This window comes from Brassica oleracea, chromosome C1 (genome assembly GCF_000695525.1).
Source record: "Brassica oleracea var. oleracea cultivar TO1000 chromosome C1, BOL, whole genome shotgun sequence".
Taxonomy (NCBI): Eukaryota; Viridiplantae; Streptophyta; class Magnoliopsida; order Brassicales; family Brassicaceae; genus Brassica; species Brassica oleracea.
In genome coordinates, this window is record NC_027748.1 from 41,074,539 (window position 1) to 41,096,370 (window position 21,832).

Here is a 21,832-nt window from a genome sequence, read left to right on the forward strand (position 1 = left end):
TTTTTTTTTTTTTTTTTTTGCCGTCTATCTATCTAAGCTAAGCTAGTTCAAGTGGAGAACAAACGAGTCGATTCTCCTAAGAGCTTCTCCATATGTCTGAGTCTGATCTATATGAGAAAAAAAAATAATCGCTGGTCCTTGCATCCTTTGCTAAAGCGTCTGTCCGGCCGTTCCGACTCCTAGGAATATGAGATATCCTCACATCTTCGAAGTCCTCTTGTAATCTCTGTAAAGCCTCGATCTTTGTCGCGAACGCTGGTCAATCCCTCGGGTTTTTAGTCATTTTCACTTAGTTCGAGCAATCCGTCTCAAACCGTACCGAAGTTATCCTTCTGTCTCTCATACAAGAGACCTCTCAAAGTAAACTTTCCATCTCAGTGCAAAGCTGATAGGCTCCTGTGACAACTCTCGTAGTCTTATTACATCTAGTTGGCAAAACACAACGCAATCAGAATGAATATTAACATGTCAAATGTTTTTTTATTATCAATTATGCGTGACCTTCTTACAATAGCTTTCCGATCCCTAATCTAAAGATTAAGTTGTTTTAATCATTTTATCCATATAATTTCGATGTAATAATAACTTTTCTTCTTCCGATGTAATAATAATTTTCTTCTAAAAGCTTTTTTTTTGGTAAAATTCTTCTAAAAGCTTTTCCCCCTGCTATAGTGCTATATTAGTAATAAACACAATCATAAACTGAAACGTTTGGTGCTTATACAAAAAAAACAAAGCATATGTTCTTTTTTTCTTCAGCAAACGAATCATACTATACTATATAGTTCAATGATTAAACACTTGCATGTCTCTATATGTCTAGGGAAAAAATGGCATGTATATATTATTATATTTTGCCTTTTAAGAGTGTCCTATAGTTTTGGATCGCGATGTACACAAGCAAAAATGACCTTTTACGTATAGAAAACGAATATCCCACCAATATTCTATTGTGTGGATCACCAGATTGTAATATTCCTACAACTATCCATTTGTATACGAAACTTTATTTATCTATTTATTTTAATTTTTAATAAATCATATAAGTTGTCCTGTGGGCTCTAAAAAGATGCATATAGCATTGCATTGGACTACTCCAAAAATGTATCGCACTATCTTTGAGGCTAAAGCCACTACTGCAAGTGGTAATATCGGAGAACCAGTCAGCGTTTATACCTGGTCGAGCCATCTCAGACAACGTATTAATCACCCATGAGAATTTCCATTATCTGAAGACTTCAAAGGCCAAAAAGTATTGCTCCATAACAGTTAAATCTGACATGAGCAAAGCTTATGACAAATTAGAGTGGAAATTTAATGAATTCGTTCTATCTACCTTGAGATTTCATGAGCTGTTCGTTACCTAGATTATGCAGTGCGTCTCCATAGTTGTAGAACCTAAAATCTACACTAAGTATTTTATAATAATCGGGGTTTGATATCGGGAAGACAAATGATGTAGGCAACAATATCTTTAGAACACAACGATTTTAAACAGTTTCCAGTAGATAAAAATGAACTTTATTGATGAATAATATCGAATACAATGAGTTGAATTAGATCAAGTGATACAAACGAGAACCGTAAAGAAAAGAGTCTAAGAATGAGAGGAAACAAGGTCGATGTTAGTGTGTAACTCTCTCTAGGGTTTTCAACGTGTCCTTCTTCATGTCTCTTCTCCGTTCTTTATAGTAAGTCGACTTCGTGATCTCCGTAACTGCTCTGCGATCTCCGGGACTACTCCGCAATCTCCGGGACCTCGACTCCTTCGCTTTCGAGCTCGATTGCTTGCTATGGGCTTCGGTTCCTTAAGGCCCATAACTTTGATCACAGCCAATTAACGTTTTGACCAAAATTGGGTCCAACAATAGTGGAATACTCCTTCTTGATAAATGACTCTGTTCTTGGGAGAGTCACACCGCAAAGGGGGATCAGACAAGGCGATCCTCTCTCCCCGTACATCTTCATCCTATGTAGTCAAGTGTTATCAGGATTATGCTTAGAGGCTCAACAGAATGGAAACCTACCGGGTGTCAAAGTTGCAACAAAGAGTCGACGAATCAATCACTTACTGTTTGCCGATGACACCATGTTTTTCATCCGTTCTGATAGTCGAAGCTGCAGCACCTTGATGGAGATTCTGCGCCTATATAAAGCAGCCTCAGGACAAATGATCAACCCAGACAAATCATCCATCTCGTTCTCTGCAAAAACAGATTCTTCAACACGAGAAAGAGTAAAACAAACGCTGGGTATCAGTAAAGAGAGAGGTGGAGGCAAATACTTGGGACTGCCAGAACACTTTGGGCGTAAAAAACGTGATCTGTTTGCTTCTATCGTCAACAGAATCAAAGTAAGAGATGTTAGCTGGTCTACAAAACAACTCTCGACTGCTGGTAAAATGATCATGCTTCAAGCAGTCCTCTCGACCGTTCCAAATTTTGCAATGACTTGCTTTGAACTGCCAATCAGTATCTTTAAAAGCATTCAGTCAGCCCTCACACGTTTCTGGTGGGATGAAAATGATGGAATAAGGAAAATGTGTTGGATTGCATGGGAGAAACTTACAAAGCCAAAAAGAATGGGTGGTCTTGGTTTTAAAGATATTCAGACCTTCAATGTTGCACTGTTGGCAAAGATCCCCTGGAGAATGCTTACCAATCCAGACTGTCTACTCTCTAGATTGTTCATGGGAAAATATTGCCATAACTCATCCCTTCTAAAGGTACAACCTTCAAAATCTTCTCATGGCTGGAATGGAATCCTCGCAGGCAGAGACCTGCTTCTGAAGCAATTGGGGAAAGTCATTGGTAATGGCTCGGAGACGAAAATTTTGTTTGATACCTGGATCTCAACAAGCCAAAAATTGCTCCCCCATGGTCCCCTCAAAGAAGGGTGCAACGACCTCTATGTATCTGACCTCATCACACGAGGCTCTTGTACCTGGAACAAAGAGAAGATTATGAGCCTACTACCCGACTTCACTGAGGATATTCTATCTCTCAGATGTAGCCTCACATGAGCAAGGGACTCTTACATTTGGTATCCAACTCGCTCTGGAGCTTACACAACAAAATCAGGATACACAGTAGCAATTGCAGATAAAGAGAATACTCCAGCAGAGCTGTCGACACAAAACTCTTTCAATTTGCTGCGGAATGTATGGTCATCCTCTACATCCCCTAAACTCCAACTCTTAATATGGAAAGCTCTCAAAGGGGCTCACCCCACAGGAGATAATCTTCGCAAAGGAGGAATGCTACAGAACTCAAACTGCACACACTGTGGACAACTTGAAACCACAAAACATCTCTTCTTCCATTGCCAGTTTGCTCGACAAATCTGGAATCAAATCCCGATTTCATCACCTCTTCGCCCAGACCGACATGCATCATTCATAACTGCAGTAGAAGAAGCTTCCGAATGGACAAGCCTCCCCCATGTGGAATAACTGGAAATTTATTCTCATGGATCTGCTGAAATATATGAGTCACCAGAAACCAATCGATCTTTGAAGCATGCCAAACGTCACCCATCGACACCCTCACCAAAGCACTAGCAGGAGCACGTGAATGGACTCTAGCTCAGATACCCATCACGGCCAACCCGAAACAAAGCAACATGATGACGCTGATGCCCTCACTCCCAACTAACACAATCACCTGCAATACGGACGCAGCTTGGAAAACGGAGACACATCTCGCTGGTCTCGCCTGGTCTTTCTCATCGACAACTCCTCTACCGGTCAACTGTGGATCGTAATTCCAAAGCTTTGTTTCTTTAGCTCTTATGGCGGAAGCACTGGCGATCAGGGAAGCACTACGTCACGCTCATAGCCTCGGCTACTCCAAAATCTGGCTCCGATCGGACTCAGAAACGCTCATCAGAACTCTAGAATCGATCACACAACTGATGATTCTCTCTGGGGTTTTGTCGTATATCGATTCTCTATCTTCTCTCTTTGATTTTTGCATATTTTCTTTTCTCCCTAGAAGTTAGAATGGGCTTGCAGACAGTCTATCAAAAACTTGCCTTAAAAAAATGTTGTAAATCTTTGGACTTGAAGCCTCTTTCAGTTTTAATGAATTCCTAGTTGTTCGAAAAAAAAGGTTAAAATATTTTCTAATTATTGCCAAGATTACACTAATCATATCTTACGACCGATCATGTTAAACTGATAACATCAATAATTTAGTTCATATCATAAATTAAGCTAGTGTGGATACATACGAACTTTAAAAAATTACCGCTTGATTACTTAATTTTTATATATAATATATCAAATGTATTGTTGAAGTAAGCTTGAGAGAAGCTTGAGCGAGAAGTAATCCTAATCCCATCAGAGATATGAAGATAAGAGTTAAATAGATTTAGGAGTTATCTATATCTATAAGTACTGAAGAGATTAGGATTACTTATTAATATATATAGAGATATCATGAGACGATATAATGTGTGAGAGATTTGTGATTGAGAGCTTAAGGTTTTGAGTAGTTTCCTTAAGAGAGAATTAATAAGAAGAGTTCTTATTCTGAGTTAATAACTTGTGTTCTTGCGAGCTCGATATCGTGATCCTGAAACCAGTCAAACAATAATTGGTATCAGAGCTTACGATGGGGGATCTGGTCGTGTCATCAACAAAACCGAAAGAGGGTGGATCTTCAATCAAGTGTCCTATATTGAATTCAACAAACTATACCGTATGGGCCATGAAGATGAAGCTCCTATTGAAAGTTCACAAAGTATGGGAGATAATAGAGACCGAGATGGTCGATGATGAGAAGAATAACATGGCAATGGCGTTACTGTTTCAATCCATACCTGAGGCGCTTGTACTTCAAGTCGGAGACCTAGATACATCAAAGAAGGCTTGGGAAGCAATCAAAACAAGGCACATGGGAGCAGAACGGGTGAAAGAAGCTAGGCTTCAAACATTAATGGCCGAGTTTGATCGTCTCAAGATGAAAGAGACTGAGACAATTGATGATTTTACCGGGAAACTCTCTGAAATTTCTTCAAAATCGGCAGCTCTTGGAGAAGAGATAGAGGAACCAAAACTTATCAAGAAATTCTTGAAGAGTCTCCCGCGAAAGAAGTACATTCACATAGTAGCTGCGCTGGAACAAGTACTGGACCTCAAGACTACGAGTTTTGAAGACATCATAGGTCGGTTAAAAGCGTATGAAGAGCGTGTGGCCGAGGAAGAAGAAACAGAGGAGGATCAAAGCAAGTTGATGTTTGCTAATAACGAATCCCAAGCTTCCCGTAGTTTCAACAGTAATAACAACAACTATCGAGGTAGAGGATGTGGAGGACGGACTCCCTTCAGAGGTCGGGGCCGTGGAAGATACAATGAGTATCGATACAATGAGAATAGATACAATGAAGTAAGAGATGCTTCTCGGATAACATGTTATCGGTGCGATAAAATAGGACACTTTGTTGCCGACTGTCCAGACAGGTTGCTTAAGCTACAAGAATCTCAAGAGGATGAGAAAGATCAGACACAAGAAGCTGATGATCTTATGATGCATGAAGTTGTTTTCTTAAATGAGGGAAAAATCATACCAAGCAACTACGAAGTAAACAAAGAGGAAGAAAGTACTTGGTATCTTGATAATGGGGCAAGCAACCATATGAGTGGAGATAGGAGATATTTTTCTGTTATTGATGATTCCATTACAGGAAAAGTACGTTTCGGTGATGACTCGCGCATCGACATCAAAGGAAAAGGGACAATAGAGTTCACGGATAGGAATGGAGAAGCAAGAAAAATAACAGACGTGTATTTCATTCCCGAATTAAAAAGCAACATCATCAGCTTGGGGCAAGCCACCGAGTCCGGATGCGACGTAAGAATGAGAGGAGAACTTCTGATAATGCGTGATCGAGATGGCAACCTAATCGCAAAAGCAGTCAGATCAAAGAACAGGCTATATAAGGTACGAATGGGCTTAAAGGAGACAATGTGTTATCTCTCCACAACAATGAGCGAATCAAGTAGATGGCATGCGAGGCTCGGTCACATAAACATGGAGACAATGAAGTCAATGATACAGCGTGAACTGGTTGCAGGAGCTCCACATATTGATATCGAGAAGAAGATTTGTAGCTCTTGCTTGCTTGGAAAGCAAGCGAGACAAACGTTTCCAAGTGCAACATCATATCGAGCGACAAAAGTTTTAGAACTCATTCATGGTGATCTCTGTGGGCCTATAACTCCAACCACATGAGCAGGGAACAAGTACATATTTGTGCTAATAGACGATCACTCAAGATACATGTGGACAGCTCTACTCAAAACCAAAAGCGATGCATTCAACAAATTCAGAAACTTCAAGAAATTAGTAGAGCAAGAGGCAAAAACACATATACAAACGTTCAGAACAGATCGAGGAGGAGAGTTTGTTTCATATGAGTTTAACTCTTTTTGTGATGAGACAGGTATCAAGAGACATCTTACTGCCCCATACAGTCCACAGCAGAATGGCGTTGTCGAAAGGCGAAATAGAACTTTGATGGAGATGACAAGAAGCATAATGAAGCATATGGCCATCCCAAACTACCTGTGGGGAGAGGCGACAAGGCACTTTACCTATCTTATTAATAGGATAGCTACAAGAGTGGTTAAAGATCTCACTCCATATGAAGCATATCACGAGAGAAAGCCAAATATCAGTCATCTCAGGATTTTTGGTTGCATAGGGTATGCAAAGGTTGATGGGAAACTACTAAAGAAGCTGGATGATAGGTCACGCTTGTTGGTTCATCTCGGGACTGAACCAGGCTCAAAGGCCTATAGAATGTTTGATCCAAAGACACAAAAGATTGTGGTGAGTCGAGATGTAGTTTTTGACGAATCAAAGGGGTGGAACTGGATCACAAAACAAGAGAATCAAGGTGACACTGGAGGCTTTGAGATAATAGTTGGTTGAGATAATAGTTGGAGAGTTCGGGAATCATGGGATACAAAAGTTAAAGTCTGATGAGCTTCAGACTAAAACAGAGGAAACAGAGGAAGTGTTAGAAGAGGAAGACGAGATTGAAAGCGAGGAAGATCAAGAGGAGTCACAAACCACTCTGAGACGATCTCAGAGGGTTACTTCAGCTCCTAAGTACCTAGATGATTATGTACTATTTGCTGAAGAAGAAGGAGAGATACTACTTATGTGTCTGAATGATGAACCGCGAATGTTCGAAGAAGCTAAGAGGTCCAAAGAGTGGGTGCGAGCATGTGAGGACGAGATTGACTCTATCACACGTCTAGAGTCTTGGAGTCTTGTTGATCTTCCTCCAGGAGCCAAACCAATAGGATTGAAGTGGATTTTCAAGATCAAGAGGAACTCTGATGGAAGCATCAACAAATACAAATCTCATCTTGTTGCAAAGGGATATGTTCAACGGTATGGGATAGATTATGAGGAAGTTTTCGCGCATGTAGCCCGCATAGAGACAATACGCTTCCTCATCAATCTTGCTGCAGCTAATGGCTGGGAAATACATCATCTGGATGTCAAAACAGCGTTTCTTCATGGTGAGCTAAAGGAAACCGTCTATGTAACACAGCCAGAAGGTTTTGAGGTTAAAGGAAGTGAAGAAAAGGTTTATAAGTTGAAGAAAGCCCTGTACGGCTTGAAACAAGCACCAAGGGCGTGGAATGAGAAGTTAAACAAAATCTTATTGGGATTTGAGTTTACAAGATGCCTAAAGGAACCATTCGTTTACAGAAAGGATACTAGTGAAGATCTTCTTGTTATTGCAGTATATGTTGACGATCTTTTTGTGACAGGAGCTAGCATGACTAGTATAAACACCTTCAAGAAGGAGATGGCAACAAAGTTTGAGATGAGCGATCTCGGACTACTCACCTATTATCTTGGAATCGAAGTAGCACAGCATGAAGGAGGCATCACTTTATGTCAAAAACGATATGCCTTGAAGATATTAGAGGAAGCAGGTATGAAAGAGTGTAATCTCGTCCAGATACCAATGGACTCAGGTCTGAAGATAGAGAAGTCAGAGAAAGAAAAGGACATTGATGCTACAGGATACAGAAAGATCGTCGGGTGCTTCAGATACCTCTCACACACACGGCCTGACCTTTCTTATTGTGTAGGAGTACTGAGTCGGTATATGCAGTGTCCAAAGGAGTCACATGGGAATGCAATGAAACAGTGCTTGAGGTATCTAAGAGGAACTACTTCATACGGCTTGACGTTCGAGAAGACAAGACAGAGTGCGTCAAGGCTAATAGGCTATAGCGACAGTAGCCACAATGTAGATTCTGATGATGGAAGAAGCACAACAGGCCATATATTCTACTTCGGAACCAGTCCAATAACATGGTGCTCTCAGAAACAAGATACAGTGGCTCTATCATCGCGCGAGGCTGAGTTTATGGCAGGTACTGAAGCGGCAAGGCAAGCTATTTGGCTTCAAGATTTGTTGTATGAGGTCATTGGTGTTCCCGCAGAGAAGACGGTCATTCGAATAGATAATCGATCTGCCATAGCTCTTACAAGAAACCCGATGTTTCATGGTCGGAGCAAACACATACATACCAGATTTCATTTTATACGGGAATGTGTTGAGAAAGGTCTTATGGAGGTCGAGCATGTACCCGACAGTGAGCAGAAAGCCGATATCTTAACGAAAGCTCTAGCACGGATCAAATATAAAGAGATGCGCGAGTTGATTGGTGTCCATGATGTAGACAAGAGAGATTTCAAGCTTAGGAGGGAGAGTGTTGAAGTAAGCTTGAGAGAAGCTTGAGCGAAAAGTAATCCTAATCCCATCCGAGATATGAAGATAAGAGTTAAATAAATTTAGGAGTTATCTATATCTATAAGTACTAAAGAGATTAGGATTACTTATTAATATATATAGAGATATCATGAGACGATATAATGTGTGAGAGATTTGTGATTGGGAGCTTAAGGTTTTGAGTAGTTTCCTTAAGAGAGAATTAATAAGAAGAGTTCTTATTCTGAGTTAATAGCTTGTGTTCTTGTGAGTTCGATATCGTGATCCCGAAACCAGTCAAACAATATGTATTTTATTTATATATAGTTCTAAAAAAAAATTTACATATATATTAATGTAACGAAATAAAAAAATGTTAATCTAACGCACTGCCTTAACCAAAATTGTTTTTATCATTGATCTTCCAATACGAATATTTCTTATTAATTAATTCTACGTACGAAGAATACTAATTTATTTGGGAGTTTACAAATGAGGAAAAAGACGAAAAGAGGGAAACTCACAAAACAAAAGTCGGTTTAAAATTGAGTCATTTGTTTATTTTCACGAGCATATTCATCCTCATGTCGAATAATTGAAATACCAAACTTACCCTCGAAGAGATGTACTTATCACGAACAAAAACCTTAGACCCTTCTCGTAATTCTCCCTCCCGTCACAAACTCTATATAAGCAATTACAGTGTCTCTTTAAGTCATGGCGGATTTAATTTAATTTTCCTGGTTATCCAAACTAAATTATTTTCTCTCTTTCTCACCGGTAAAATTCAATCGAAAGAAGCAAACAAAAGTCTTTTCGACTTGTCTTAAAAGAATCCGAGGATCTTATTTTTCTTTTCCGAGAAAATTCAATGCAATTGATCGAATAGGAGAAACTTCACAAACATTTACATTTTCAATCCATCGTTTGATTTTCTCGGATTCTCCGCCGGAAAAGTTCCTAATCTGTAAGTTGAATTCGACTCCCTTATCGCGATTTTTAGACTCTTTGAGATTTAGATGTCGTTAGATCCTACTTTCTGTCCTAGAATTAAAACCCGGTTTGGTTTTTATCCTTCTGGGTCAGTTCAAAAAACTGATCTTTATTGTTTTTTTTTTGCAAAATGTAAATCCGGTTGGAAACTTTAGTAATTTATAATGAAAAATCTCCTGTGGTTTTCTTTTCTTAGTTTTTGATTTTGATTAACCCTTCTGTGTGTTTTTGCAGTTATTTTTAGTCGTCTCACATTCTCTAATTTTGGAATGTTTGGTTGTTTTGGTTTCATGCGCAGGCTGGAATCACTTCGAGATCTTGTTATATGATTAAGACAGTGAGAAAGTAAAAAAGACTTTCTCAACCATTTGATGAGATGAGTTTGGTGGGAAGAGTTGGGAGTTTAATTTCCCAAGGAGTTTACTCCGTCGCTACACCCTTTCACCCCTTCGGTGGCGCCATCGACGTCATCGTCGTCCAGCAAGAAGACGGCTCGTTCCGCAGCACTCCCTGGTACGTTAGGTTCGGCAAGTTCCAAGGCGTCCTCAAAGGGGCAGAGAAGTTTGTGAAGATCTCCGTGAATGGCGACGAAGCTGACTTCCACATGTATCTTGATAACTCCGGCGAAGCTTATTTCATCAGAGAAGTTGATCCTGAAACCACCAACAATCTGATCTCTAGCTCTGAGGATAGCAATGGTAGTGAGAGGGTTTTGACTCTTGAGCATAGCTCATCAGACGTTGGCGCTGGGGAGTTGAGAGAGGGTTTAAGCTCTTTGAACCGGCTTGATAGGACGGAGTCTGATAGTAACGGGAGGTATTATGATTTTCAGGATGATCCTCCTTCTCCAACGTCCGAGTATGGGAGTGCTCGGTTTGATAATTTGAATGTGGAGAGCTATGGAGATTCTTCTCCAGGTTTAGATTCTGAGGTTGTTTTGGTGAGTGTTGACGGTCATATACTAACGGCTCCTGTCTCGGCGGAGGAGCAGGAGGCTGAGAATTTGAGGTTGAATACTCCTCAGTTTCATTTGGCTCCTGGCGATGGGACTGAGTTTTGTGAAGGGAACACTGAGTTTGCTTCCTCTGAGACTTCATGGGATACTGAGTTTATCAGTAAAGTGGAGTCATCTAATGCTGTTGATATTGGATCTAAAAAAGTAGACATTGGTAGCGTTGAGTGTAATGATGAGAATGCCAAGTCTGAGGAGGCAGCTTCTAATTTTGAGGTTCAGAATCTAAAAGAAGGTGAGCTTGTACCTACCACCATCAAAGAAAGTGTTGGAGGTGATGATGATCAAGTGGCTATTGAAAGAGATATTGCTGGGAGCTGTTTGGAGCAGTCTGAGGAGGCAGCTTCTACTTTTGAGGTTCAGAATCTAAAAGAAGGTGAGCTTGTGGCTATTGAAACAGTAACTACTCTTGTTGATCGTTCTGAATCTTCTACAACTCAACTAACAACAGAAGAAGTGAAAACGCCTGAGGAATCTAATACGGAGCCTTCTGCAGAAACTGCCATCTTGATTGAGAACCAAGAAGGCGAGATTATAGAGCCAGAAGAGAGAGTCTCTATAGATTCAACGAGAGAGGAAGATGAGCAACTAACTCCATCTAAACCGTCTGAGGAGGATAACGAGAACAACAACACAACGGATTCAGTGGCTGAGACTTCTAACATTGCAAGATCCGAAACAGATCTGAGTAAGTAACTTTACATTCTTGCTCTGAACTGTGTCTTAGTTTCTAACAGTGGTTTTAACTTATACAGAATATGAGCTATCACTTTGCAAGGATGAGCTTCGTCAAGGTATGGGACTCACCGCAGCAGCTGAAGTCTTTAACACGCATCTAATCTCCACAGAAGAATACAAAAACTCAGCAGCGTCAATCCTCGAAAGCGAAAACTTAGTCGTCAGGATCAGAGAAACCTACATGCCATGGAAGAAAGCTGCTAGAATCGTGCTTGGAAAGGTTGTGTTCGATCTAGACTTAGAGATTCAGCCAGAAGATGTGATCTCCGTTGAGGAAACCAAACCAAAGGACGATGAAACCGCTGCAGTAACAACTCCTTCTTCGTCTGGAAGAAGGTGGAGACTGTGGCCTATTCCTTTTAGGAGGGTGAAAACAGTCGAGCACACGACGAGTAGTAACTCCTCTAGCGAAGAGGATCTGTTTGTTGACTCTGAGCCTGGATTGCAGAACTCACCGGAAGTGCTGTCGACCAATGAGTCTCCACGTAGACAGCTTGTGAGAACTAATGTCCCTACCAATGAGCAGATTGCGTCTCTGAATCTGAAGGATGGTCAGAATATGATTACTTTTAGTTTCTCCACTAGAGTTCTTGGAACACAACAGGTTTGTGTTGATGGTAACATTAGTTTGAAAATTTTAATGCAACACCAGGGAAGATTCTTATAAGTTCGTTTTTTTTATTAGGTTGATGCACATATATACAGGTGGAGATGGGACACCAAGATTGTAATTTCAGATGTTGATGGAACTATAACTAAGTAACAGCTTTTGGATCCTTATTGCAGCTATATTGTCTTTCATATTATAGTATGTAGACATATGCTAATGTGATTATCCTTTTGTGTTGCTGTGTGTTTGCAGATCTGATGTGTTAGGTCAGTTCATGCCGTTGGTTGGAAGGGACTGGACACAGTCTGGTGTGGCCAAGCTTTTTTCAGCTATAAAGGTAATTTTTCAAGGTTTAAGTTAGAGGTGTCAACTGGGCGGTCTGACCATGGGCTAGCCCAGTCCAATTCATTTTGGGCGGGCTATGAACGTGCCCAACTAATAAATGGTCCAACTGGACAAAAGACCAATTGGGACAAGGTCCAATTGGGCGAAGACCAAACGGACAATGGGTGTCCATGGGCTTCCTAAAACATATTTTCATGAGTTTAACAAAAGAAAGCATAGCGTTAAAATTTAACAAAAAAAAAATGGTTTTATCGTTAAAATAAAAAAATTTATGAAAAATGTATTTCATAAATTTGGCGGGAAAATGCAATTTTTTGGTTTCTGCGGGAAACATAATTTTTCGGTTTTGGCAGAAAAAAAAACGCAATTTCTCTGTTTTGGCGGGAAAACGCAATTTCTCAGTTTTGGCGGGAAAACGCAGTTTTTCGGTTTTGGCGGGAAAACGCAGTTTCTCAATTTTGGCGGGAAAACGCAGTTTCTCGGTTTTGGCGGGAAAACGCAATTTCTCAATTTGATGGGAAAACGCAATTTGTCAATTTTGACGGAAAAACGCAATTTCTCGCTTTTAACGGGAAAACGCAATTTCTCGGTTTTAACGGGAAAACGCAATTTCTCGGTTTTAACGGGAAAACACAATTTCTCGGTTTTGGCGGGAAAACACAATTTCTCGATTTTGGCGGGAAAACGTAATTTCTCGATTTTGGCTGGAAAACACAATTTTTAATTTTTGACGGGAAAACGCAATTTCTCGATTTTGGTGGGAAAACATAACTTCTCGGTTTTGGCGGAAAAACGCAACTTCTCGGTTTTGACGGGAAAACGCAATATCTCGGTTTTGGCGGAAAAACGTAACTTCTCGGATTTTGGCGGGAAAACGCAATTTCTCGGTTTTGGCGGGAAAACGCAATTTCTCGGTTTTTAACGGGAAAACACAATTTCCGGTTTTGACAGGAAAACATAGATTTATAGTTTTGACAAGAAAAAATAATACTTTTATAATTTTGGAAAGTAAGCATAATTTCAAAATTTTAGAAATAAAATCTAGACTAATAATTGAAAAATAATTATAAATATTATTGGGTGTCCTCCATGGGCATGGACATGCCCATTTGGACATTGTCTCTATTGGTCTTGGACATTTGTTTGGACCATTGTCCAATATGGACCACCCATTACTGCCCAAAACTGAAATGGTCCAACTGATCAAGTTCAATTGTTCAATTGGGCCTTGGACTGACCATTTGACAGCTCTAGTTAAAGTTAGTCTCACTTCATGCACTTTAATTTGGTAAAACATGAGATCCACTTTAATTTGTTCAAGTCTGCACCCTGTAGTTATGGATCTCACATTATGCTTTGCTTTGTATTTTTCAGGAGAATGGATACCAGCTGCTGTTTCTGAGCGCTCGTGCAATTGTTCAGGCATATCTAACAAGAAGTTTCTTAAATAATCTAAAGCAGGTAAGACATGAGATCTTTTTTAAACCCATACTTAAAATCAATATGAATAACATAAGCCTAATGAACTGAAAACGATATTATGCGAGGCTATGTATGACCTTATGTTATGATATCTCTTTGCTTCTTATGGCTTGCAGGATGGAAAAGCTCTACCAAACGGTCCTGTAGTCATTTCACCAGACGGGCTGTTTCCAGCATTGTACCGTGAAGGTAATAATCTTAATGCCTTGAAGATTCATTAGGATAATAAGGCTCTCTTATTCTTTTTCTTATAACTTTCTAAACTGCTTTGCAGTGATAAGAAGAGCACCTCACGAATTCAAGATCGCATGTTTGGAGGTAACAGTTTATCTTTGACATAAGACAGAACGGTTAAAACCAGCGGCATATGTTGTTTAGATAAGAACAAGTTTACAAATGTGATGCGCAGGATATCAAGAAGCTTTTCCCAGAGCACTATAACCCGTTCTACGCTGGATTTGGAAACAGAGACACTGATGAGCTGAGTTACAGCAAACTCGGGATCCCCAAGGGAAAAATATTTATAATCAACCCAAAGGTAATTAAATTTTCTTGATAATCTGACAAGCATGATTGATTGTTTGTTGGAATTTACTGAGCTTCTCTGTGTGTTTAAAAAATTGATCAGGGAGAGGTAGCAACAGGACATCGAGTAGATGTCAAGAAGTCTTACACATCACTTCATACTCTTGTCAACGACATGTTTCCTCCAACTTCGCTTGTTGAGCAGGTAACTAATGCTAGAAACTTTTATCAGCAAATGTTATGCGTAGAAGAATCATTAATGGTTTTAACCTTTTAAGTGTTTGCTTACACATCCACAGGAAGATTATAACCCATGGAACTTCTGGAAACTACCAATAGAAGAGGTTGACTGAAGATATCAATCAGAAATGAGCTGTTGATGGGTCTAACATGGCAGCTGCAGAAAGTCAATGATTGGACTTCCGGAACCTGTCCGAACTTTGTAATGTCTCATGTAGGAGTTGACACAATAGGGAAAGAATAATGTATAAGCTGTGACAATGTTATGTAATACGATCTTATTTTTTAAATATTTTTCTGTTTTAGATACGCAAAAGTAGATGAGAATCTTTGCATTTTGTACGAATTAGTTAACAATCGTAAGTGTAATGTACAGAAAAAAAATTAAACATAAAAAGAAAACTATGTGAAAACAAATATATGAAATTGGTATATTCAATCAACTAAATTACATAATTTATGTAATAACATAGTATATATGTAATTGCATCAGAGATTCATTAACTCACAAAAAGAAATACAATGATAGGTAAAAGAGTTTCATCAAAAAAAGAGAAAAAGACAGTCTCAGTGAAGAGAAAAGTAAGAGAAAGAGAGAGAGAAGAGCACACAGTAGCGCCCCGCGCGTCCGGGCGCGTGCCGGCGCCGGTGGCTCCCTTCCTTGTCGATTCAGTCTAGGTTTCCCTCTGTGTGCTTCGATCTGTTGTCCTATCCAATATACTTCCGGATATGGGCTAGGATTTTGCTTCAGGAAGAGTTCTGCTTATGGAGACCTTCAAACGGCGGCAATTCTTCTTTCTCTAGATTCGTGGTGAGGAAATAGGACGGCAGCTAGTCGCGACAGTCTTCGTTGGAGGTTAGGGTTTGTTCTGGGAGGTAGAGGCTCCGTTAGTTCCGCCGTCGCCGATTAAGTTTCCGGGGGGTGGAGGCTTCCTCAGCTCTGCGTCGCCGGCAAAGTTTCCGGGAGGTGGAGGCTTCCTCAGCTCTGCGTCGCTGGATCATGCTCCGAAGGGTGAAGGCGTTCTTTACCTTGCGTCGTTGGTTTTTGTTTGCTCTTTAGATTTGTTTTAGGGTTTGTTTTTATGTTTTTCTTGCGTTGTCGGTCGAAATCCGTGGATGAACTCTCGTTGTTGGAAGAGAGAAGTGTCCGTTTCAAGATGGTGATGTTCCGTGCGGCGGTTATGTTTCTCTGGTGTGTGCTTGAACGGTGGCGGTTGTGATCTCGCTCCGGCGATTGATCTTTCCGGTAAAGATAACACAAGAGTAAAACACGGCTGCGGTTAAGAGGGTGTGGAGGTCATGGGCTCAGATTTATCACGGTGATGCATGCTCCTGTAGTGGCCGGTGAGACGCGTCCTTGCTCTGACGTAGGTTCTCCCGGTGGTGGCGACGATGCGGGTTCGTATCTCGAGGTAGGGCGAATCGTTCATTTGTCGGTGGATGGGTTTGTTGGGTAATGGGCTTGGACCTAATCTGTTTGGTTACTTTTCCTGGGCTTTGTGTTTGGGCTTCCAGGTGGTTGTAAGGTCTCGTGGGCATCGGTTTTTTTTGGTTTTTTAATAAAATTTTAGATGGAAAAAAAAGAGGTAAAAGAGTTTCATATATTTAAATAAATGTTTTTTTTCTCATTCGAACTCAACTAATAGAGTTTATTGTTTAAACCCGCATTAATAAAACAAAAGCATTGAAAATTAAAACAAACTAATAAAATATGATACGAATAGTAACCACGATTTTACCTTTAATTGTATGATTCATTAATTGAAGTTCATTTGACAAATGTTTAAGATGAGAAAGATCGTTAGCTATAGTAAAATAAAGATAATGACTTATAACATGTAAACTGATTTATTGTTGTAATGTAAATCACAAGAAAATTAGTATATAACCCCTTGGTCTTTATAAAAAGAACGAAATTCCTAAAATCTCTAATTTAAATATAGATATAATTTGTCATCAAAATGTTGTTTAAACTTTGTGAAATTTAAAATTTCTAATTTTTAGTAAGTTTACTTTGGTAACTAAGAATTTCTATTTTGAAACTCTATTATTAACAGTTTTAAAGTCTCAATCTTTGTCTCTCTGAACAAAGCTAGTGCAGTTTGTGTTTCATTACTTTTCAATTCAATTAATTTTCCAGTGAATGTGAAATTCCATCAATCTTCATTTCAATTTACTTACTGGTATTTTGGTGCTACAAGCTTTTGGTAGATTTCTATTAGTCAAATGAATTCAGCTGTGTTTATGTTAGATTTTCTAATGGTTAAATAAAATTGAGTTGTTTTATTATGGTAGAGTTTCGGCGTACCAGACTAAAAATTGGGTTGTTTTTTACACTATAGTAAATGAAATAATAATGAAATAAGACATTTTTCTGTACCTTCTTATTGTTGGATGTTGTGTATTGGTTCTAGTTAGTTGTTATGCTTTGAACCATATGTCTAAATAAAATTATATATAACATTTTTTGTATTAATCCAAAGCATTACCAATATATTTTTTTGGTATTTCTTATTTTTGGATAAGTTTTCTTACAACTAGTCAGATTATCACTCTTTCCTTAATTGTACTAAACATTTGCCCTTTTTCACCATATATGTTTGATTTACTCGGCATAAATGAAGATTTCTTGTAAAAATCAATGATTGGATTTTTACAAGTCTTTTCTATGACTTTGTACACAAGAAAGAGCTAGAACATGTCACTACTTTGTAAATGTCTCACATAAGGGTCGAAACAATAGGGAAATAATTATATGTTGTGACAATTTTATGTATAATACCTTACTTTAATATTTTCATGTCTTTAAATACACAAAAAGCAGACGAAAATCTTTGCATTTGGATATACTTATACGTATCATATAATGGGTAGACCATCAAATCCAGAAAGATTCTTCTGCATACCAGTCTTTGGGCATATAACAGAAACGGTATGACAACATCAATGTTGCCTTTTGCAGCTGTGAAAAGAGGTGTCGCTCCAAGCTCATTCACCTCGTTTACCACCGATGTCATTATTTGTGCTACCTTTTCAGTTTCCAACACAAGACAATAGTATTAGTACACTTTTATTCCCAGTGGGAGAGGATAACTCCTTCATCATACCTCCTCATCAAAATCAGCGCCTGAATGGTACCAGTAATCTGAGAATCAATGTCACTAAGAATCTGCTTAACAGAAGTCAGGTCTCCTCGTTGAGCAGCTAGGTGAAGCTCGTGTATCGTTGTGACGGTCAGTGACTTGTTTAACAGCCTTCTTTTTACCCGTTGGATCAAGCCTTTTGGCCGAATTGGAGAGTCCTAAGGACTGGCTTGAATTTGACACGATTAAAGCCTTACCAGAGTTGGATAGAACTGGTCTTCCATGGGGTTGGAGTTGGTGACAGGTCCGCCACAGTACTCCCTGCTGGACTCACTGGATCCGCCAAATCCTTCTCCATATCAGGTTCCAGTTCCTTCTCTGCAAGAACCAGATTGATTATACGTTGTTTGTTTGCTTATCACGCAAATAACAAATCCATTGAAGACATTTGAGACCTAACCCTAATTTCACAAACAGAGGAAAATCCAAGAGGTGTAGCTAATCTCTTTACATGTTTCTAATTCTGAAACAGATCCTCGTAACAATATTGTGTCAGAAACTAAAATGAAGGACGATTGTCACTATACTATCAATGTACCTTCTTTGATTCGGGATCCCATTTTCAGAGATAAAATCTGATGATTTTCAAAGCGGAATCATGATAATGTCGGTTGATAAATAGACCACAGATTGCTGTTCTCCTATTGATGAAGAAGAAGAAGAGTAAGTCTTAGCCGTCGTGGACCTTGGCCACCTGTACCTTCACGGTCACGGCACGGTTTTGAAATCCAATTATGGATATTTTTATACGAGAAGCAGAGAGATTTCGTTTTTGGGTGTATAGGTTGTCTTTCTTCTTCGTCTTCAGTTATGGATATTTTCCACGTCAGCATACTACACACAAAAAGAGATAACATATGGAATGTCGTCAACTCAACACATTGATAAGTTAAATACTTTGGTTTGACGTCAATTTGTAATTGGTTTATAGTTTCCAGCCGGTTTGGAACATTTTATCATACATTATCTCAATCCTTACATCAATTGACATTACAGAAAAACAAACAAAAAAGGACATTACGACAAGATCTCGTCCTGCTAATACAGACCTACTAGTATACAGTGTTTGCGTTTTACATTTAAGACAAAAAAGCAAAATAGGTCTAACTCTTTCTTTTTGACTTTAGGGTGTGGACTGCCGTGACAGACAAGACAAAGGAGAAGACACATATGAACTCCCCGAAGTACCCTCTCCCGAAAACAAATCAGACAAATGGCTCTCAACATCTTCAGGGGTAAATCGGACACCACCACCAGCTCCCGCCACGACAACAGACCTTCTCGTGTTGTAAAACTCTCGATAAATCGGCACCAGCTTTCTCGCAATCGACAGTTTTATCTCCACTCGAAGCTCTGAATCCGGTACGACGCACACACTTTGCTTACCGTAGGCCCTCTCAAAGCTCTCGCTGAATTTTTCAAACCTCTCCTTCACTTCCTCCGCCGACAACTCCACGGCACGATTCTCAGGTAGGGTCGCCAGCACTGGTCCCCACGCAAGTCTCTTATAGCTGTCGGAGAACTGCTTAATCTTAGCGACGTGTCTCCTGACCCAGTCGTCGCCGAGTAGCTGCTTTAGGTTCGAGCAACGAGCGCGTGAGACCACGTGCTGGAGGTTGTTGGTGAGGAAGAGATACTGCACGGAGCAGTCTTTGTAGTGATTTGCTTTACGGTCGATTTTACAGAGGAGGACGAGGATAAGCCACGCGAATCGGATGGCTAGCTCCGACGACGGCGAGTCGTCGGAGTCCGAGACGTTGAAGTAAGACTCCGGAAGGAGTGTCCTATCCGGCGGCGGAGATCCGGCGAGGATATCGGCGAGTACGTTACTATAATCGGCCAGGAGAGAGATGTGGTTCATGGCGGAGGTGGTCAGCGGATGTACACCTCCGCCGTGAACCACCACCTTCGACGAGTCCTTCTCAATTCTTGACTCGAAGTGCCTAAGCTGTGATCGAATCGATTCGCTGAGAGAGACGAGAGACTTGAGCGCTTGGGAACGCACCACGGAGGCAGACTCAAACGAGAAGATGGACTCGATCGCTCGCCAGTTTCCGGCGATGGCACTGTACATGTCTAGCAGCCGGAAAGTTTTCTCCGGCGGAGAGCTCTTCTTGCTGATGATTTTCGCGGAAACGATCTCCGGAAAACCAAACAGAAGAATCGCTCCTTCGCGCGAGATTTCACTGAAGCAAGACTCTCTGATTGCATCAGAGGATTCGAAGACGTGATCGCAGAGTATCCTCTCCCCTTTGAAGAGAGTCTCCATTGAGACTTTGACCGCCTCTAACCAGCTTCTGATCTTTATATCCATCTCCTCCCACGACATCTTCTTCGCCTTCGCCGTACTAATCTTCTCCACGTCGAGACGGTACACCCCTTCGTCTATGATGGACTTTCTGATGGTTTTGTATATGATGACACACTCTTTCGCGTAGCCCGAACCGATCATGCACTCAGCGATGGATCTCAAGTCCGTCATGACGCTGCTAGCAGCCTCTTCAACTTCTACGATTGAGTCTCCAACGGTGTTTGAATCGTCGTCTTCGGGGAAATCGGAGTAGCTGGATCTCGCTGAGGTGAGTGAAGAGCGTGTAGAGACCGATTCTGGATCAAGATAAGCACGGTTCATCGAGAGGATCTGATAAAACTCCTTTTGAAGCCTCTTCATAGCGACCTCCATGAGTCTCTGAGCTCTCATGAGCCTCTCGGAGTTCGGATCTTCACTCACCAGCAGATCCATCGTCTTCTGAAGATTGTTCACTCGTTCGATGAACACCATGGCCTCTGCCTTGTCCTCGTAGAACATGGAAGTGACTTTAGCGAAGGTGGAGGTCTCCGTGTTCCATCTCTCGATTATTTCGGCGGCCGACTCGATGATTCCGTATGCGGCCGCTGATTCCAAACTCTGCCGTGGGGTTAACGTAAGAGGAGGTTGAAGATTCGACGGCGTTTTGGCCACGCAGCAGAGGCTTCTCATCGCTTTTCTCGGCATAATTAGTCGTCGTCGTCGAAGAAATATATTTCAGAGAGACTTTATAATATCTTTTGAGTCTCGTTGAGGGAAAATTCTGTAAATTTGAAACGGTGCAAGTGGTGAATAGTTTATTGAGGGGGAGAGGATGATGTCGTTGAGAGTGTATTTATAGAGTACAATGACGTCGGAACGACGTCGTTTGAACTTGTGGAGGGGAAAAGAGAAAGAAAGTTGTTGTTGACTTTTTGATTTTTTTTACCGGTTTGTTTTACTCTGAGCATACACGTGTAGTGGGGGCACTGCATGGTTATATTTTGTCAAAGGCTTTGCATGATTTTGTGGATCTCTTCCTCCACAAAAATGACGTGAAATTCCTGAAATCATGATAGTATATTGGGAAAATTGCCAAATATGACTCACAACTTGATTTCAAGCACAAAAGATAACTCAAACTTGAATCAAATGCAAAAGTAACCTAAAAAGCTATTGAAATTACAACCAACCCATTGTGAACAAACAAAAAAACCGAAATTTTTTTACGTTTCTAACCCTCGTAAGTCGTCTGGACTAGTTTTACTTAGAAATAATTTAAAAATTTTGTAAAAAATATTTTGATAAGTGGAAAATTGAAATCATGTAATTAACATATGTTTTAAGAAATATAAATTAAGATATAACAAAAGTTAATTGTTTTCAACATAGATGAGTGAAAGTAGTGAGTCATGATATTCTTTGGTTTAGGTTTTGCCAACATATGTTGTAGTATTGTATGTGTTCTTAGGGTTAAATTTTGGAATGCATAAAATTTTTTTTGAAAACTTTAAAATTTACATAAGTGTTTTTATTTATGTGTATAGTAAACACTATTTAAATATAACTAAGGCTTTATAACCTGGTTAGTTAGTTAATTTAGTCAATTTAGTTTAGGGGTTAAATTTAGGGTCTGGGACGACTTACTAGTAAGTCGTCTGATGTACAATATTCAACAGACGACTTACTAGTAAGTCGTCCAAACCGGACCAAAC

The 21,832-nt window shown here is 40.0% G+C and overlaps 2 protein-coding genes across 4 annotated transcripts; one reads left to right on the top strand and one right to left on the bottom strand.

The window, feature by feature from the left end:
* Nucleotides 1–9,472: 9,472 nt before the first annotated feature.
* Nucleotides 9,473–15,012, top strand: LOC106319149 (phosphatidate phosphatase PAH1-like). 3 transcript variants are annotated; one of them, XM_013758295.1, is made up of 12 exons: nt 9,473–9,709; nt 10,034–11,123; nt 11,244–11,435; nt 11,503–12,089; nt 12,171–12,244; nt 12,348–12,432; nt 13,815–13,901; nt 14,039–14,111; nt 14,197–14,240; nt 14,332–14,460; nt 14,551–14,652; nt 14,747–15,012. In XM_013758295.1, the coding sequence occupies exons 2-12, from the start codon at nt 10,112–10,114 to the stop codon at nt 14,798–14,800; spliced, it is 2,439 nt and encodes an 812-aa protein (XP_013613749.1). In that variant the 5' UTR covers nt 9,473–9,709; nt 10,034–10,111; the 3' UTR covers nt 14,801–15,012. The 3 variants fall into 3 exon arrangements, with proteins under 3 accessions (XP_013613749.1, XP_013614254.1, XP_013613220.1); XM_013758800.1 differs by having other exon boundaries at nt 10,034–10,982; nt 14,747–15,011; XM_013757766.1 differs by having other exon boundaries at nt 9,606–9,709; nt 10,034–11,435.
* Nucleotides 15,013–18,773: 3,761 nt separating this feature from the next.
* Nucleotides 18,774–20,918, bottom strand: LOC106304447 (exocyst complex component EXO70B1-like). The gene has a single exon (XM_013740861.1). It carries the CDS (start codon nt 20,823–20,825, stop codon nt 18,954–18,956), a length of 1,872 nt encoding a protein of 623 aa, XP_013596315.1. The 5' UTR covers nt 20,826–20,918; the 3' UTR covers nt 18,774–18,953.
* Nucleotides 20,919–21,832: the final 914 nt, after the last annotated feature.

Excerpts from the sequence above, each read along its gene's own strand:
- LOC106319149 (XM_013757766.1), top strand. The coding sequence starts at position 10,112 with ATGAGTTTGGTGGGAAGAGTTGGGAGTTTAATTTCCCAAGGAGTTTAC. Across the intron at positions 12,090-12,170 it reads GAGTTCTTGGAACACAACAG|GTTGATGCACATATATACAG; the intron begins GTTTGTGTTGAT and ends TTTTTTTATTAG. Across the intron at positions 13,902-14,038 it reads TCTTAAATAATCTAAAGCAG|GATGGAAAAGCTCTACCAAA; the intron begins GTAAGACATGAG and ends TATGGCTTGCAG.
- LOC106304447 (XM_013740861.1), bottom strand. The coding sequence starts at position 20,825 with ATGCCGAGAAAAGCGATGAGAAGCCTCTGCTGCGTGGCCAAAACGCCG.